We start from the raw sequence: 18,428 nt of genomic DNA on the forward strand, positions 1-18,428 counted from the left end.
GGATTGAACTGTGCTTCAACAGGCTTGTTCAATCGGAGGAAAAACCCCACTTGTCACGTAAATTCGGGGCAAGAGAAAGAGCACTGTTGTCAGGAAAGAATCTCAAGGCACAAACACGAACATCTTCAGAATATGATCGAACGATCCGTTGTCATACTTTGGAAGGTTATGATATATTTGGGTGACGAGGGCGGAGGTTTTTTGGTTGGAGTTATCCGTAATGCACTCAAATTCAACGGCGATTTCCTCCTGTCAACTTCTGTAAAAACTCCAACAATTTACCAAAGATGACGACGTCTTTCACACCGTGATCGTCAAGTTTTGTTTGACCCGAACACCTTCCTCACGCGTCGAAAGGTTAAGTTTCACTCTGGAGTGCAGCGTGACGTTTCCTCCACTAAAAGACTTTCATTCATGTGAGTGTTAAACAGCTGTGCTTCACCCCACGACAACGACAAATATCCTCAAAATCAAGTGGAAATTGCCACAATTTCACTGGAAGCTTTTTCAGGGGGGGGAGGAGGGGAGATCATTTTTCAAGCTTCAAGCCAACAGATTCATAATTTTTTCATAAGGTGCATCATTATTTCTTTCTTAAATTAGCTCACACACATGGTGGAGATTTGCTGTTCAGCCAAATAAAGCACGATACTAAAGGGAAAGAAAAGAAAAAAAAATACAAGTGGAAATGATTAACAGAAGAAAATCAGGAGAAGAAAAAAAAGATTAATTTAACAATAAAGCATGTTTCATTTCAAAACATATGTCATTCTTCTTTTTTTTTTGTACATTACCATAAAAAAATGAGTATAAATACATATTGTGTTTATCTTTCAACCCTTCTTTTGGAAACAGGTCCCAGAGCGGATCGCTGGATCGCAGCTTCACACAGTTAAATTAGCTTCACTAGACTAAAACCCAGACTGGGAGGTGGCGACACGTCGACCGGCCGCCCGATGGAAACACTTTGAGTGTCGGGACGGGGTCGCGGGCCTCGGTTCGATTCCCGCCGTGTAGAATACTTTCCCAGCTCTCCAAAACCATCGCAGAGGCGGGAGTTCCTTTAGAAGGAACGCGCCGAGTTCGGGAAATGTGCTCTTTCACTTTGCCTGCTTGACGGTCGTTGGCGCTCTCAAGGCTGTACGCTAAATGTGACGCTAAAGGACGCTCTGCTGTCGAGGGGCAGTTCAACAATCTCAGAAAACCTCCAGTGACACACTCTCATGTTTAAAGCGTTCATTTACGTTTATATGAGTTATAATGCGCTGGTGCTAAGCTCAAGCTAGCGCCCATAAGCCATAAACTATTAACATGGTGCTAAAACTAACAGCTAAACTTTAAAGATTTTTTTTTTCTTATCCTTTTGAAAAAACTAACCCACTTCTGATTTAGACTTGGCGCTCAGCTGACGTCTAGCTTCACAGGTCACGAATAACTTCAGATACACTTCTAATATTGGGACTAAATATGCTAAGCTAATGCTAGCTTGAGATTTAACGTATCAAAGAGTTGCTTTAGGACGTATAAAATCTTAACTCAGTCTTGTGGGGACACCGTTAAAAACAAATACATAAATGTATCTTCTGAAGAAATCTGCACCTAGCCATTCCAGTGTTATTTGGTGAGAATGTTAGCTCTAGCGTCATATTTAGCGTACAGTCGTAAAAGATATCCCTCTAACTCTTGGCAAATAAAGTGGTTGTTTTCCCATAAAACGCACACATTTCTTTCAAATTTCTTTTCTCGCTCAGAGTTCAATTTCAAGCATTGCGATTTACTCAAGAAATGCAAATAATCGGTTTAAATTTTCCCGCCAAAATAGGTCCAGAAATGGTTTTGGAGACGATTTGTTCAGAGCACAAACACAAAGAAAAATAATATCTAATATCACCACTTCAAGTGTCGTTGCGTCCCAGATTCCCTTCCGGGTTGGTGAGTTTACCTTTGAGGCTAATATAGTTTATCATTTCTTAAAAAATGCCTCCAAAGCTCTTGATATTTTTTAACTATTTCCAGTGTGGATTTAGTCTGATTTCATATCTCTGATATTACAAAAGCACATTACTTAGGCTAATATAAAGAGGCAGCGTCACAGAAGTAGTAAATAGCTTCGGGGTATTACTTTATATGTCTGGCTTGCTAATACCTAGCTGTACTGACACAGGCCTGCTGTAGTATCGAGCCACCAACGGCTCGAGCTGCTTCACTGAACATGAAGAAAGACTTCCGAACGCCAAAGGAGTGAGTAGAAATCGCTTTGGATTACTCCGTTTTCAGATCAGTCTTAGCTTAGCATCTTTTCCTTTGGCATGGACGACATTTAAAACAAAGCACATTTCCCCTTATTGGATTAGCTTACAAAGTTAGCTAACAAAGTTAGCTAGCACATTGACCCTAAATTGATCCTCTTAGCCTCCAGTACTTAACAGTATCACTGGGGAGATAAATACAAAGGCCAGACGATGGCGTGAGGCTGAAACGAGGAGGAAGAGCAAAGTGGAGGAACTCAAACCGCTGCTGAAGTTGGATAGAAACCTTCAATCTGGCGGGATGGTGAGGTTTTCGTTGTGCACGGAGTAACTTCTCTGAGGTGCGTGTTGTCCGGAGAGCCTGCGTAAACTGCAATAAAGAAAAGAAACGGCTGAAATTAAGGCTACTTTCCTTTCAGCGGAGACTTTCGAGGGGTGTTCGGTTTTTATCCAAAGTAGCAGCTTGACGGTAAGAAGAAGAAGAAGAAGAAGAAGAAAAAAAAAAAAAAGGAACAGAAAGCCGTCCGATGAGGATCGAAGACCGTGGAGGAGACTGTGACAGTTCGGTCTGTCGGTGGAGGAGGGGACGAGGCTCTGTTCCCAAAGGAACGTAGCTCTATCTTGTCGAGGGGCCTGTTCCCCAAGAGAAGCGTTCCTCAAGGGGAAGCTGCTCTGTCTCCAAGAGAACCGTTCCCCGAGGGAACGCAGCTCTGTCTCGGAGATGACTGCTCCCCAGGGGGTCTGTCTCTAGAAGGACGTTGCTCTGTTCCAGAGGGGAGTGTTCCCGTCGGAGCGTCTCCCTCTCCTGATGAATTGCACAATGACGAGGCGACTTTGAGGAAGGTCAGGAGGTGGATGGACACCATGAGCTGAGTGTGACTGAGAACCATAAGAACCATATATATCCATTATATATATACAGTACACGTTACTTTTTCTGAGGTTGACGTTGAGGTGAGATAGACTGAGGAGCGGCTCGGACCACCGGGGGGTCAGGGGAGGAGAGGGAGGAGGTATCCTGTGAGTGTACAAAGGTCCAACTGTTCAGATCACAGCTGCTTGTTTCACCTGCTGCGAGGGGTGAGGTGGGTAACGGGGGTATTTACTGCTTACATGGACGACGCTGGAGGAGGGGCAACGAGGAGGGAACCGGCCCACTGCAGGCCGGTTTACTAAGTAGCTTCACGGCGGTCGTTCTTCTTTTTGCGGCCCCCCCCTCTCCGCTCTCGCACCCTCCCTGCGACACGCCTCATTCGTCCTCCAGGGACTCCGTCTTGATGTCGTTGGGGACGCCCCCGGTCCGGGACAGGGCCAGGATGGTGTGGTTGACGGCGGCCATCTCCACGGCCAGAGAGATGGGGTCCTGGTGCTCGCTGTGCGCCGCGCTGTCGTCCTGCGGGAAGAGGAAACGCCAAGAGTGACGCAGGACTCCGCCTACAGTGAACACCTTGAGTGTTTCTATTGAGCGTACCTGTGTGGGTGAGGTGGGCTCCAGTCTGTAAAGGCCAAACGGTCGGCTGAGGGGTCTCTTGTCAAAATAAGGCAGGTCACAGGCCTGGAGGCAGAACAGCAACAACAGAAACACTCGGTTGATTTGCTGCACCACATTTCAATCAGGTCTGAGCTAAAAACCCAGCCTGCAATAACTCTCAGTCATGCCATTTCCCTCCGTTTCCATTGGTAACGGGAGGCAAAAAAAAGAGACGGTTGTTAATTAAGCAACAATCCCTGACAAAATAAAGAACTGTATGTCCTTTCTATATTTAGGAAGGGATGTATTCGGGAGGAGAAACACTCTCCGGTTCAACTCCACACAAACGCAGCTTTATCCTCACCAACAAAAAAGTCAAACTAAGGGCTTGTTTGTTGGAACGGACAGTTTAGGATGCGTCAGTGCAGACTGCCGACAGCTGAGGAGGCGCTTGGCCGAGATCAGGGGCTGAAAATGGCTTCCAGTTTCCAACATTTTCAAGAAACAGACTGATCTTCATCAATGCAAGTCGCTCAGCAAGAATGAAGGATTCAAACTGTTTGTGACCAATATTCACTACACCATCATCTGCATATGTGGAGACTCTCTTAGTACACACTGCAGGTACTCAGTGGACCTCTACGATGAAGAGACACGGTTTTAAAGAGAATGGATGTTTACACAAAAACAAAACGACTAGTGGTCAGGTATGAAAACTACAGCGTCCATCAGGAAGGGTGGATTAGCCTGGTGCGGGGGTCCGTACCTGCTCTGAGAAATCGTTCCCGTCGATGTCGTCGCTGTTGGAGTGTCCGCCCGGGCTCTGCACGTCGATCCCGTGACTCTCCAGGATTGTGGCTTCTTGGAGGAAGAGCAGGTCGTTAGAGTTATCATAAATATTGACACATATCAGAGGTGATTGAAGGCCCGAATGGTTTTATAAAGATCAGTTTTCTTAACTGTGACTCTTTGCTGTTAGTTTGATGTAAATGGAGCCATTCAGAAAATTATTCATGAAACAGTAGCAAGATGACAGATAAATTGGAGAAGAAAAAAAAAAAAAGCTTCAAACTTAAGCTAAAGTATAATATTAGTGGAAAAACAACCGTTTTCCTTTTAAAGTTGATTGACAAAATAAAGGTAAAGTTTGGAGTCACCAAAACAAAGTTGCATGCTGTGATAAAAACGGTTGAAAAAAACTTAAAGCAAAGCAAATATTTGCTGCAAAACATTCAAGATAAATGGTATTTTGCCATTCTAGATTACAAAAACGTGTTTTTCTATCGGGTCCATTCCACCGTGAGATTGGCTTTGTGTTGGAAACAGAAGCCGAATATTCTCCCGCTTTAAGGCAGAAAAGAAGAAACCTTCACTTCTCTTCTCTACTGAGCTGTTTTGGCTTCCAGGTGTTTGAATTTCACTGTACTTCTGATTGATCTGCTCAAGGCCAATCAAAAACGTAATGATGATGATGAAGAACAGCAGCCGATCATCCACATTACCAATGTTGGCCCGCCTCTTGATCTCTTTGCGACGATTGGCGAACCAGTTATAAACTTTGAGGGAGGTGACTCTCTCCAAGTCCGACAGCTTCTTCCCTGCAGATGAAAACAATCACTTCTTCACAATGTGTCCTTTAACTTCTTTTCATTCTTACAGTACCCAAGAAAACACCGAGGGTTACACTTGTGTGTGTGTGTGTGAGTGTGTGTTACCTGGTTTCTGAATGACAGCATTGCAGGCGTTTGCGATCTCCTCCCGCTTGGCCTCGTCTGGATACTGGTTGTCGTTGAAGTAGCTATAAATAGCGGCCGTGATTAAATTCACTTCCCCGCACAAGGACAATGTCAACAAAGCGGCGCTGCCGTTGGCTCGGCGCGCGGCGGGGAAACATCGAGGCGTGCTCACCTCTCCATCACGGCCAGGCACTCTTTCCTCCAGGTGAAGCGGCTTCCCCGGCGCAGGCGGAAGGTGCCGGGGGCCGTGGTGAGCGGGGGCGGGGTCTGCCGCCACTCCATGTCCTCCAGGGGCAGCGGGGCGGGCCGCATGTTGAGCGTGGCACCTGGACGAGGGCGAGTTAGATTTCAGCTGGGGAGGCATTTAAAAACCGCAGACGGGCTGAACACGGTCGGCAGGTGCGTCTGCGGTCTGCAGGGACGGCGAGAACCGTGTGGAAACAGCATGTCGGCCCAGGCCGATCCCTCACACACCAGGCTCAGGTTTATCACACACTCCGCAACCTCACTCGTGGTCTTGCCGAGTACTGTGATTTTAAGAGAGAATAACGCCGACATGAGCGGCTGTTTCGTCTCACGATGGCAGCAGAAAATTAAAGCATGCAGAAGAAAAGCGGCGATCTGTGGAGAGAGGCGGGGGACCTGTGTGTGACCGGAGCAGATTCTACATGTGCTCTGCTGAAGAGGCTTCGGAGGGACGCCCTGCCACAGCCCAGGTTATCAGGACGGGCTGGACGGGCATCAGCTTTCTCTGCAGCAGTGATGGAAGTGTGTGAGGATGTGTGTGTGTGTGTGTGTGTGTGTGTGTGTGTGTGGCCGGGCTGGGTCCGGCCATAAATAGCATGGAGCAGTTTCTAGTGCTGACGGTGTTGGCAGGGTTCCACTGAGGAACATGCCGCAGAGGACGAGGCGTGGGATGTCTGCTGCCCGGCTATAGGTTGGAGCAGTGTGCACGTGCGCGTGCCCGGTCTGGAGCTGAAGGAGGCCTGTTGTTCCTGCTCGTTGACCGCTGACAGTGCAGTGAGGATTTTCCTCTGAATGGTTCAGAGTCTTTCTTCAGAACAGCCCAGAAAACTGCTAAATAACAACAAACGGAGTCCATTCTGATTCCAGGCTAAATATCAAAAGTGTAAATTTGCTTTCCTCCATTGATTTAAAAGCAGATTTCACCAGAATATCCTAATGAGAATGTATAGAAGTCAGCAGCCTCCTCTTGCTCGTTCTCAGGTGGTCCCCAGTCGTCATCATCAGACACGGCTCACTGGTCTCAAACTAAATACTTTTCATTGTTTTAACACGGTGCTGAGCTGAGATCAAACTGTATAAACAGGACGTTGTGCAACAAAAACTATAATTTTTCTCCATTTATTTCTGGTGTAAACTGCTAAACGAAAATGCATTCCTCTATCTTAATGTTCCTTTTTATCCAGCACATACACTCACAAAACTTTGTGTTAAGCAGTAAGCTTCCACCAGCTTCATTGTTGCATTTCATCAACTTGAAAATGACAGAACTAATCAGAAGCGTTAAACAGAATCAACTAAATCCTCAGAAACTAATAATTATGTGTTTCAGGTGGACCAACGCTTCCACTGAATTTTACAACTTCCCCACAACTTTCTCCAGATAGTTACAAAGAGACAAACGCTGAAGGTCGGGAAATGCAAATCATTTTCCTGGAAAACCTGCTTTTTTCAAGAACTGTCCTTGAGAGTATTACTGATTGCCAGAATGTCCTGCGTCTTGTGGAAATAAAGAGTCGACCACTCGAACGACTTAAACGTCACGCAGAAGAATGTTGCACAACATTTTATGCAACACAGTGAAGAAGGATGCGATGAAGAGAGCGGGTTCCTTCTCCTGTTCAACACCTGTTGACAATAACTTGCAGTGTCTCCTCCAGAGTGGAAATCAGAGCTAAAGATAGCTCAGTGTGACCTTATGGGCTCCTGATATCAATGCGTGGTTAGAGCGAGTCACGCCGACATAAAGAGTGGCACCAAAAACATCTGCTATGGTCTGTAAACTAAAACTGAATTCTGCCACGTGAGAAAGTGAAGATGCTGACGGCTTCAACTCGTCTCATTAAGAGTGTAAGGAGGAAGCAGCAGGTGGCACAGCGTTCTCCTACTGTGCCACCTTTTTCCGGAGCCTTCCTGTAGTGACGAGAGAGACAAACTCAAAGCTTCCCGTGCCTCAGAACCCGTCCGTGTGTCTCCACGTGAGCAGGTTTTCTCGGGACGTCTCCAAAATGAAACCCGAGGACAAAGATTCCGACCCCGGCTCTCACGATACGCGGTGATCTTTGGTGGAACGCCAGACTTCCGGCTGTTTTTCACATCATCGGATATCGTTAACAAATGATGTTTCCATGCTCCGCGGCTCAACACGTTCGGCCAATCAGACGAAGCCCTGCTGCCCCGCCCACAGCTTTCTGAAGCTTTCCGATGGCTTTTTCCCCGCTGAGCTGAAAACTTTGTAACGCAACGAATAAATGTGCAAAACGAAGCAAATTAGGAAGTTTGAAAGGATTTGGAGACAGTGAAACAAATTAGAGAACACAAGATTGGAACAATCATGCTGTGTTCATCCCATTTTTCGCGGTCGCAGCATGGCGCCCGGGGCCTCGGACTGAACTCCGCTAGATCAATATTGAAGGAAACGGAGAGGAGGCTGTACCTGGGGTGGTTTTCTCCAGCGTGTACCAGCGGTAGAAGGCTCTCTTCTTCTGCTCGCTCAGGTCGGAGCCGTGCTGCAGCAGCCAGTGGGAGATCCTGCTCTGGCTGATGCCTGGAAAGCAGCCACACATCCAATTACCATCCGCAGACAACCCCCCCTGGAAAGGATTCTACTTTTCCTTTTTTTACAGGCGCAGAGGAGAATAGCAGCTTTTTCTCTCCTTAGCTCTGAATTTATTCTACTTTATTAAACTCTGTTCTCCTTATCTGTTAATCTGCTCACTGTGAAAGTTGGTGTGAGCTTCGTCGGCCTAGATTTGACAGATTTTGACCTTGTAAAAAAAAAAAAAAAAAAAAAAAGATAAAAAAAAGATTCATTACTCTGAGTTTCTTTAGTGAGGAAAATGTTTTGGACAAGGGATTACAAACAAGCAGGATGTCCTGATGATCAATTGTGATTGCTTATGACAAGTTTATGCCTCAGACTTTAGTAACTTTTCTGTTCCGATCTGTTTGTTTCCATGTTTTCAAGCTGCACAGAAGTGTCAGATTCCCTCAGTGCTGCTCAATAAACTGACTGACTTGAGACTTTTTTTTTTAAATCAAATAACTAAAATTGAAAGGAAAAAATCTGTCATATGTTCTCAGAATTCATCACTTTCAAGCAATTTTCTGCTTCAGAAATAACTTCAAGGTGCAAAAATGTGAGGTTGGCGTGTGACCGTAAACTGCCCGTGGCTGTGAATGTCAGTGTGTGATTGTGTGTGTGTTTGCCCTCATTGTGAGCTTGGATCAGCTCCAGCGACCCGGAGTTGGGAAAAAGGGTATAAAGGAATTACAGGATGGATGGATGGATTCATATGGAGAGCAGTGAAGGAATTAGAAAACACTTCAATGTGTCGCTTCCTCTGTTCAGGCACCAAACGTTCTTGCTGCTGTTATCCAGTCAGACAGTCTGGAGGGGAACTCCAGTGTGGCATGGTTAAATATTAATATGAGGTCCAAAGAGCTGGTGTTGTGTGTCAAAACAAACCCATTAGACACATGGCAAGAACATGAGATGATCAACAGCCCGAGTGTCAAACTTTTGTGGACGGGAGTGTGAACGGGTCTTCAACTTACTGTACAGTCAGATCATCGTCACGCACAGCTTTAAGACGCACTGTTTAACTGAAGCCTCTAACGGGATATATAAAGTATTATTTTCGAACTGTATACTACAACGTGGATTAATTTTATATGACTGAATCCCTAATTCAATCAGCTGAAGAAGAATCAAAGTGATCAACAGGTTCAAATGAGAGAAACTTGCCACCAGGGGGCAACTGAGCCATTACCACAAGGTCTTTTAATACAGCTGCTGATTCAGGGACGAATTAAATCTCCCCGCCGTCGGTAAGGGAGCGAGCTGAGAGCCGACTCTCAACAGCAAACCCGCATTTTAAAATTAACATTCGCCACTTTCATAAAAGAGTTTTAGGATTATGATCATCTTCGTTGGTGGGAATTAAAGCCACAGCTACACAAAGCCCTCAGATTAGTCGGCACGGTCCGTCAGGGGATTCAGACATCAAACTGAAAACAGCATAACTTGATACGTACGCGGCACAATGCTCGGTCTCTGCTGTCACCACAGATCGACTCACATCACTGAGAGCTTCACTGTGATCAGGACCAGCATGTATGGAGCTGTTAAAATCAAGAAACACGATATGTGTGTGTGTGTGTGTGTGTGTGTGTGTGTGTGTGTGTGTGTGTGTGAGTCAGAGTGCTACTAACCGGTAACTTGTGCCACCACTGCCTGAGAGATCCTCCTGTTCCCCAGGAAGGCTTTGATCTCCTCTTTCACCAGACTGCTGTCCCTCCTGCATAGAGAACACACACACACACACACACACACACACACCTCTTAATACAGCATCAGCAGGAAGAAAACAGGAAGCAAATACACAAGACAGCAGCAGTTCAAGGACAGGCACGATTTTAAAGAATGTGTAAGACGAGCGGAATAAGCCGTTTAACAGCAGCTGGTGAGATTCAGCAGAACTGTCACGGCCACGGCGAGGGATGGCAATCAGTGTTTCAATTCTTTGGAATCATTTGCCAATTTCGCAAACGATTCCCTCTTCGATTCCCGTGAGCGCGAGAGACGTCGCCGTGCGTGGCGTCGCCATTCATCGAGCAGGAATCGAGGATATAAATGCCACCAACATGGCGTACGATGATTTGGAACGGTAGTGGCGTTTTTGATGTGCTCCGGAGTGAATCTCAACCCAGCGACAGAGGTGATATTATAGGACGAGCACGTCCTCTGCAGCTAACTAACTAACACTGCCTATCAGGTCAACGCATTTTGCCTCATCGTAAAACCAGCTATTACCGACTGTTTGCGTTGAATAAATACCTTCTCGTGCATTTTTCCAAATGAGAATCAAAGCACAGCAACATATAAAGCCCTGTTTTTCCAAGAGAAAATGAAAAACTGCTCCCAGGGTGAAACTTTACAAAAACGCTCCACCTCAGTGTAGGTGAAGGAAACAGCTCCTACTAGTGGCCTGACAGGAAAACTGCATCATTTTCATCATTTCAGCTGCTTCTGGGGAAACAGACTTCATCAAACTCAAAACGCAAAAATCTCACGTTGGCTGATTAATCCTGTTTTCAAACACATGGATTTATTTCACTGACGTTGGACTTTCACTTTAAAGGATTTTCCTGTTGAACAAAGGAAGAAACGGGAATTATATTTCTCCCGCTTCATGATCAAGCAGTTGATAGACCATGAGAAGGAGAGAAAACGGTAAACTCCAGTTATATTCTGGCTTGACACTTGAAAATGTCTCCCAGACTACAAAATGCTTAAGACACACCGGTCTGAACGTGAATCTTTTCTGAAGTGAAATTGCGAATACCACGGTGTTCCATACCAAGCATGAGACTGAGATTTAATCAGTGCCTTGTCGCTCGCCACTTTAGAATCTCAGAATAAAGATCAAATCTTGAAAGAACGCTAATTTAGACTTTTTTTTTTTTCCCTCAGGATTTCTTCATGAATCAATGCTGCAAACAGCAGCATGTGGACGATCAACAGGAAAATTCATGCTCCCGTTTCTTAAGTTTCTTGAGAAGACACTGTGTTCTGGTTAAACTGAAGTTTAAATTAATTTCACCGTGCTGAGCGGGTGAAATAAGCGGGTAGAAATAGTGCTGCAGAAAGGCTTTAAGCCTGATCAGGTGAACTTATGTGTGGTTTTGTCGCATTTATTCAGCGCCTTTGTGTTTCAGATGAACAAGTCTGCAGAGAAAAAAAAACCCCATAAAACCGCAGCTTCTTTAGAGTCTGGTCTGCATTCTGACTGCATTATCAGTGCATTGTACTTTTCCTTTTTTTTTTTTTATGATTGCTTTCACACAATCAGCGCTGCCTTTCAGACGAACACAAAAGGCGACGACTCCGCGAGCCGAGCCGCAATCAATGATCTATATTTTCGAAATGTATTTAATGCGCGCGTTTCCACTGTCTCGGTCCTCGGCGGGGAGAAGAAGGGGAAAGAAAGAAAGAAAAAAAAAACATGCACAGACTTGCAGGAACGGAGGATGTGCAGTCACACAATGTACCCACCCTGCTTTCTGGCGGCGAGCCCAATCCCCTCCCCTATATATACACATAACACACACACACACAAGCATGCCAACGAGCTTATGACAGTCTTGGCCCGATTCCTTCTTGCTGCAGCTTGTGAATATTTCTCAGATGTGTAAACTGCTTGGTGCATTTATACGTACTGAAAGTATATTTTCTGAACCCCCCCCCTTCCTCCCCCCCCCCCCTCCTTTAACTTTTAACGGCTGCGGCGCTCGGGCCGCCTTTGAATCGGTCGGCGCGGGAGAGATCCGCGCCCGTCAAACGGAGGAGGCATCAAAGGTCCTGAGTGCTCCGTTGGCATATTTCTGCAAATGAAAATGCGTCACGACTCTTTTGACATCCAGCATCAATATCCTCCACGCCAGCCTCTCTCGCGGCGCGGCTAAAATTAGAGTGCAAAAAAAAAAAAAAAAAAAAAAACTACTGCTTGTATCGACACCGGTGAATCAATGTAGCACGGGCTGCTGTACAAGACTGAGAGGAGGGTGAGGGCGAGGAGGGAGCGTTGGGTGCCAACTGGAAAGGGCCGAACCCCCGCGGAGACGGAAATGTGCACTTGAAAGTGAGTGAAGGGGGGGGAAAGAGAAATCGGAAAGGCACCCGTGGGATTGTTGACAAGCGGCAGGCTGGTGTCGCGCCCCCGCAGCCCCGCCGAGCGAGACACTGGAGAGTCCTTTACAGGCGGAGAGGACAAGGGGGCTTTTGAACGCTACTTAACTCTCGGGGGCTGTCGAAAGAGGACGTGTAATTTAGACGCAGAGGCAGCGCCGACGAGCGAGACGGGACGCCGAGCCCGAGCCCTAAACGCCTATTCTTCCCGCCGCCGCCGCGAAAGCAGCTGGGAGGCAGGGGGAGGAGACGGCGGAGGAGAAGATAGACGGCGGCGAACGCGGGGAGTGTGACAGATCCTCAAAGTGGCGGCGTTAATGAGCCCGAGCGCGTGATCCCAAACCTGTCCCTGGATGTTCTTTAATTCTCGTTTTATGTAATGTTTCCCGAGGCCTTCTTCACCCCTTCCCCTTTTCAAACATGCCATCTTTGACCCCCGGAGGCTTTTCAAACGCCTCCAACAGAACACTTCTGTATTGATGCAGCCGTCTTTGACTGTAATCTCAACAAGCACGCCTCTGTGCCCGTCGGTTTTTTTCTTTTCTTTTCTAAATTTATTTTTATTAACGCTCCCGTCGCATAATGTACATCTTTATTTGGCACATTGTGTACAAGACAAATGTACTCATCACAAGTGTCATGTGGTCTGATGCTATAAAAGAAAAGCCTCTGCCAGCAAGAAGCCTCTGCCAGCCGTCTCACTTTTCTCTTTATGCGCTCAGTCGTCCAAATCAAAATACGAGCCGGTTGATTGGTGCTTCACGGCTTCACGCACCAGGTGAACGACTCTCCTCCACACACCGAGTAGAGAACAATCGATGACCAACACTAGAACTAGGACTACTTGGACTGTTTGACCTTTTTGACTTTGGCCCCACAAACACCGGTGGAGCGGCTACATCCGTCATAACCGTGAGCTTCGAGTCGACGGACAGAAATACCAATGTAATGAACACAGAATATAGCTGAGACGTCTGCAGCTGAGCCTCCAGCGTCGCCTGGACTTCATATAATGTCTGTGAACACGGTGTCCCAGAGGAAAACTAAAAGCATCAATCATGTGTCCTGAACTACAGTTCCAGACATTTTTACAAACCAACAAGACAAAACAACTGTGTTTATAGCATTTGAGGAGATTCTTCAGGTTTTCCATGTTCACAGTTACTGTGTTGGGACAAATTCCACGATGGCAGGCTCACCCTTAAATAGAAATGACCAAACAATGCAAGTTGTGTTTTTCCACCACTGCGCCCTACATTGAGCTAAAATTAGCTCTATATGTTTTGCATCTCATCGTATCACTACAACACAGAGAGAACAACGAAAGAACCTAAGAGTCAATACACTTCAAACACACGGAAGACCCAAACACACCCAACAGAGAGGGGTCACAACTCAAACTTCTAAACTGAAAAAAATTGGGGGTTTTTTCATTTGTGGGGAAAAAAAAAAACTTTAACAGATCTGACAACATCTAGATGAGGCTTACTCTTTTTCTTTTTTTAAGTGTTTGCAGAGGAAACAGTAACACAAAAAACAAGAACTGAACTTTCACCTAAACAAGCTGAAGAAACCAACTTTTAACATTCCACTGTTTGGTCCGTCCTAGAAAAACATGACATCTCTTGCCTCCACCAACGTAAAAGAAATCAAAAGCTACACGCAACAATGTTGTAAAATCTGACTTTTTCAAAACGTTATCGGTCTTCAGTTTATTGCGCTACAAGGATGTCTGTAGCGAGCTTATAAAGTAGCCTTCATGCCACAAGATTCAAACTCAGTGTGACATCTGGTTCTGGTTCAATAGCGGCAGATCAAACCGGTACAGCAACATCTGAGCACAGAAAAAAAGAGGCATCGGTTAACATCTACATTCTTTACCTCGTAGTATAGAAACTAAGAAGCTCTACAACACGACCTCATATTCAAACAGCTATAAAGTGTGTCAACCATCTCCATTTCAAGGCTGCAATACACTTCAGATTTTTTTCCTATTCAAAAAGGCACCAAAGATTAGTTCAAATAATCATCTGCTTATGGAAAAAAGAAAAAAAAAAAAAAAAAGAAAGAAGTCACATGCTTCTACTTCGTCACTTTGAGATGGGACTGTTGATCTCTTAACCGTCTGTTTCCAAGGTCAGGAATGAACTCCGAGGCCTCGTTCCTAAAAACATGGCCGCGTTCCAATAGCAGCTGCACACAATGGAGCTTCAGTTGAGTTTGCAGTTGCTGCCATTTAATTACCCCTGATATAAAGCAAGTTTTTAGCTTTTTTTTCCCCCCGTTATGAGTTCTGCTGCTGATGAAGTCCATCCCCCGGCTCCCCAGACTCCGACCTGGTGGCCAAGAGACTAACCCACTCATCCAACTGGTAAAGCATCTAAAAGCCTTCATGGTGCTGTATGGTAATCAGACAATCGAGCCAGACAGCGAGAAAAACTGAAAACAGATTGGATTTCAATTCATTACTGCAACATTATTTCAAATCTGGTTCCCACAAAGCAGACACACAACACACACAAACATCTAGAATGTTTAACTGAAAACACAGTCTGAAGTCAAACATGCAGATGATTTTAATTAATTTGAATACTGACTTTTGTTATCTGAAATAACAGTACTCTTTCTCTTGGCCCTAAATGTTTCAGTTCCCCATTCAGCATTTCAGATTTTGTTGATTACTATTAGACATTATTATTCTGAATACAGTAAACTGAGAACCTTGATGTTAGCATCACGTTCAGTTCTCACGGTCGAAGGTTTAAAGACACCGATAAAGTTTCGCATGTAAACAGTTTCGTTATATTTCTCAGCACTGACCTCATCAGCTCCTCCACTTTGTCGTCGATGTCCAGATCTTCCTCCGTGGCCTCGAAGCCGAACGCCCGTGCCGCCGCCGCGCTGTTCACCGGGTACCGCGGAGGGGACAGCTTCCCGTTGGGGGTCGCAGCCAGGCTGTCGCGGCCGTTCTGCGACAGCGCCACCAGCGACACGGGCGACGGCAGGATGGCGGAGGGCGGCGGTGGCCCCGGCGGAGGGGAGGTATCGTAGCTGTTGCTGGGAGAGAGCCCGCCGCCGACCCCGCCGCTGCTACTGTTGAACTGCGTCTGCGTGGCTGTGGAGATTTTGGAGGTCATGGAAGAGGTGGCGGCGGCGGCTCCATCGCCGGCGCCGCCTTCGCCGTTGCAGGAAACGGTGGAAGAGGTGGTCGTTGCCGAGGCAGTGTTGTTATTGATGAATGACGTGGTGGTGGCGGCGGCGGCGTTGGAGGCAGAGTTGTTGGTGCAGCTGTTGACCCCGCCTACTCCGTAAGAGGAGGCGGAGGAGGAGGAAGAGGTGCGGCGGCCGAACTTGTCACCGTGCTCCCGGTCCAGCCGGTCCAGAGTTTCCAGCGCGTGCAGGATCTCCTGCTTGGTCATGCCGGTGCGGCGCAGCCGCTGCAGCAGATCTATCTGCTCGATGGTGAAGCGCGGCTCCTCGCTGAACTCAGACATCCTGCTGCCCGAGGAGAAGAAGACAAACAAGTTCAGGAAGCCTGAAGAAAGTGTGGAGGTTACAGAGACGGAGGGAAGCCGGGCATTAATAAGGCAGATGAGGGGACGGCGGTGGAAATGAGAGGATTAAGTAGCAAAGAGTAAAAAAAGGAACGTGGCTGCAAAGGGGGAGGGAAAAAAAGGGAATCGGAGGAGAGTTTAAGGGATAAAGTGGGGAGAAGGAGAGGAACAAAACAAAAAGACAGCAGATAAGAAAAAGGAAGACAAGCGCGAGAGACAGAAGTGTGAAAGAAAAAGAAGGCAGGGGAGGGGCTGGGCACAAGAAAATCTGCTATTTTTGGGAAGCAGCAGGCAACACGCGCACAGTGCCAGAGTCACCTTGACAGCTGATGCTATCTTAACGTTCTGACTGTCGTTCTTTAGGAGCTACAATACGTCCCCGCAGCTCTGCGCACCACCCACGCCGTATGTTTTTCATAAGCAATTTGCAGAGCTCAAAATCAATGCAACTGGAATCAGACTGCGGCAGATTGTTTTTCTTTTTTCTCTCTCTCTCCCCCCTCTCTTTTTTTTCTCTCCATTTTCCGTGCCGGCCGACCTCTGCTGATATGATAAATGGTTTAAAAGGGGTCACTGGCATTTCTCTACATCTGTGTTAAAGTATGCAGAGCACAAGAAGGAGGGAGGGGGGAGACTTCAGAGCACATGCAGGGTTTTCACATCGTCTCCATCAAAGAAACTAACATGACTGAGACGAGGGGCTTTCAGCAGGAGGTGTGTGTGGAGAGTCACTTTGGGTCAGCACTGAAATGCATTACTTCTGAGGCAGGACAGGCAGGGGCACACCGGTGAACATTAACCAGTCCTCTGAAAGTCATCCTTACGAATTCATGAGGCGAAACTGTAAATCATTACCAGGCACTGTTTAGGCTGCAGAATGTATCACATCCCAGAGAGATGAGTGGGGAAAAGGACAACTGTAACACAGGTTACTGTAGCAGGATTGTCATCTACAGTTCTGAGAAATCAGTGCTCAGGGATTGATCATGATCTGATTTGTTCACAGTGAAAACTCAAGCTTCATGCATTCATCTACATCCCCAGCAGACTGGATGTCAGTCACTTTTAAGAAAAAAAAAATATTTGAAGCCAGAATCCCTTTTTAGAATCCAGCCTGCGGGGATCTTGTCATGACTTTAACAGCACACTTTCTTAATGATCCAGGTGCTAAAAGTGCCCGGGGTTGTGTCCTCTCCAACCATGTGTTTTTGTTTTGCTGACTCTGGCCCGCAGTGAAGAGCTCAGATCTGCCCTGCTGCAGGCGAGCTGCCGCCTGATGCCAGCTTTCACGCCCTTTTTTTTACCCAAAAGCTAACGTTAGCGAGTGTTTTCCGTGGCAGGCGGACAATGCCCGTGACTTTAACATCTCGCAGCCCGCCGACGCCAAAAACCCTTTCAGTCATTTCTCCACCTTGTTCCGCGGTGTTAAACCGCACCGAAAACATCCGCCTCGGCATCGCGGCGGGCGGCTAGCAACTTCAAGAGAGCGGCTGAGAAGTGATTAGCATAACATGCTAGCCGTGCCAACGCTGATACTAGCTGACGGTAGCCGCCGTTTCATATTAATAACATCACTTTTCTGGGTTAAAGTACACCACTCACCTCGCTTCAGATCGTCCGCTTCACCATCTAACTTCGGAACCGGAGCAGAGAGCCGCTTGTGTGGTTTGGCTGCAGCCGCGACACAGCGGTGTGATAACAGTGCCCCGTCCGACCCTTTTCCAAGGATTTCTAATCAGAGGCGAATTATTTGCCTCTCCGCTTTGTCTGTCTGACAACAGCCATATTGACAACTAACACCTCTGAGGAGCACGTAGGGAGTTGTAGTCCTGACGCGGCGCGCGGCGCTGACCGCACGGCGGCGCGCTCCCCCGGAAGAACTACAAATCCCTAGAAGGAGCGCGAAGGCGGCCGCCGGCCCGCTGAGCTACAGTTGTCACTAAAAAGGCGATGCAGTTTTTAATGTGGCCACAGCGGCTCGGAGCCTGGAGCTGTGAACCTGCAGGGTCCCAGAGAGCCGAAGAGCTGCCAATCTCCATCAAAACCCCAGGCCAGAACTTCTTATCAGGTTATATTTATCACAATATTTGGCCAACACTGCTCTTAAAATCAGATTTACCAAAACACTTACCATCATTTTTTTTTCTACCAAAACAACAAGCTAATTCACCAAAACTGTAGCTCATGGTGAATTTCTTAAGAATAAATAATTGCTGATATTTCATTTTTTATATAGTTGGACCATTTCACAAGTTTAGCATTTTCCACTGCTTTTACCTTATTTAATCATTTTTAGAAATATTGTCCTTTGTTTTTAACAAATCGGGCTGTATATTTTTTTCTTTCTTGCAAATGTGATGTTTCTCTCTATTCAGTCACTTTTACAAATTTTGCAGTTTCCAACGATTTAGTGATTTTAGCTGTTATTCATTAGTAGTCCTTTTTTTTTAGCCCATATTCTTAATGTGCATTCATTGAAAGGGA

The 18,428-nt window shown here is 46.5% G+C and overlaps 1 protein-coding gene across 3 annotated transcripts; it reads right to left on the bottom strand.

Annotated features, from left to right (window-relative positions):
• Nucleotides 1–776: 776 nt before the first annotated feature.
• Nucleotides 777–17,722, bottom strand: hmbox1b (homeobox containing 1 b). 3 transcript variants are annotated; one of them, XM_030109658.1, is made up of 10 exons: nt 17,547–17,722; nt 15,211–15,885; nt 9,915–10,000; nt 8,137–8,247; nt 5,629–5,782; nt 5,436–5,518; nt 5,223–5,318; nt 4,487–4,581; nt 3,721–3,804; nt 777–3,642 (listed from the first exon to the last, which is right to left on the bottom strand). In XM_030109658.1, the coding sequence occupies exons 2-10, from the start codon at nt 15,882–15,884 to the stop codon at nt 3,499–3,501; spliced, it is 1,527 nt and encodes a 508-aa protein (XP_029965518.1). In that variant the 5' UTR covers nt 15,885; nt 17,547–17,722; the 3' UTR covers nt 777–3,498. The 3 variants fall into 3 exon arrangements, with proteins under 3 accessions (XP_029965518.1, XP_029965519.1, XP_029965517.1); XM_030109659.1 differs by having other exon boundaries at nt 4,487–4,578; nt 15,211–15,888; XM_030109657.1 differs by having other exon boundaries at nt 15,211–15,888.
• Between the last annotated feature and the right edge of the window lie 706 nt (nt 17,723–18,428).

Source organism: Salarias fasciatus, chromosome 15 (assembly GCF_902148845.1).
Source record: "Salarias fasciatus chromosome 15, fSalaFa1.1, whole genome shotgun sequence".
Classification (NCBI taxonomy): Eukaryota; Metazoa; Chordata; class Actinopteri; order Blenniiformes; family Blenniidae; genus Salarias; species Salarias fasciatus.

Excerpts from the sequence above, each read along its gene's own strand:
- hmbox1b (XM_030109658.1), bottom strand. The coding sequence starts at position 15,884 with ATGTCTGAGTTCAGCGAGGAGCCGCGCTTCACCATCGAGCAGATAGAT. Across the intron at positions 5,783-8,136 it reads GCTGGAGAAAACCACCCCAG|GTGCCACGCTCAACATGCGG; the intron begins GTACAGCCTCCT and ends GCCCTCGTCCAG. Across the intron at positions 3,805-4,486 it reads GGAACGATTTCTCAGAGCAG|GCCTGTGACCTGCCTTATTT; the intron begins GTACGGACCCCC and ends TTCTGCCTCCAG.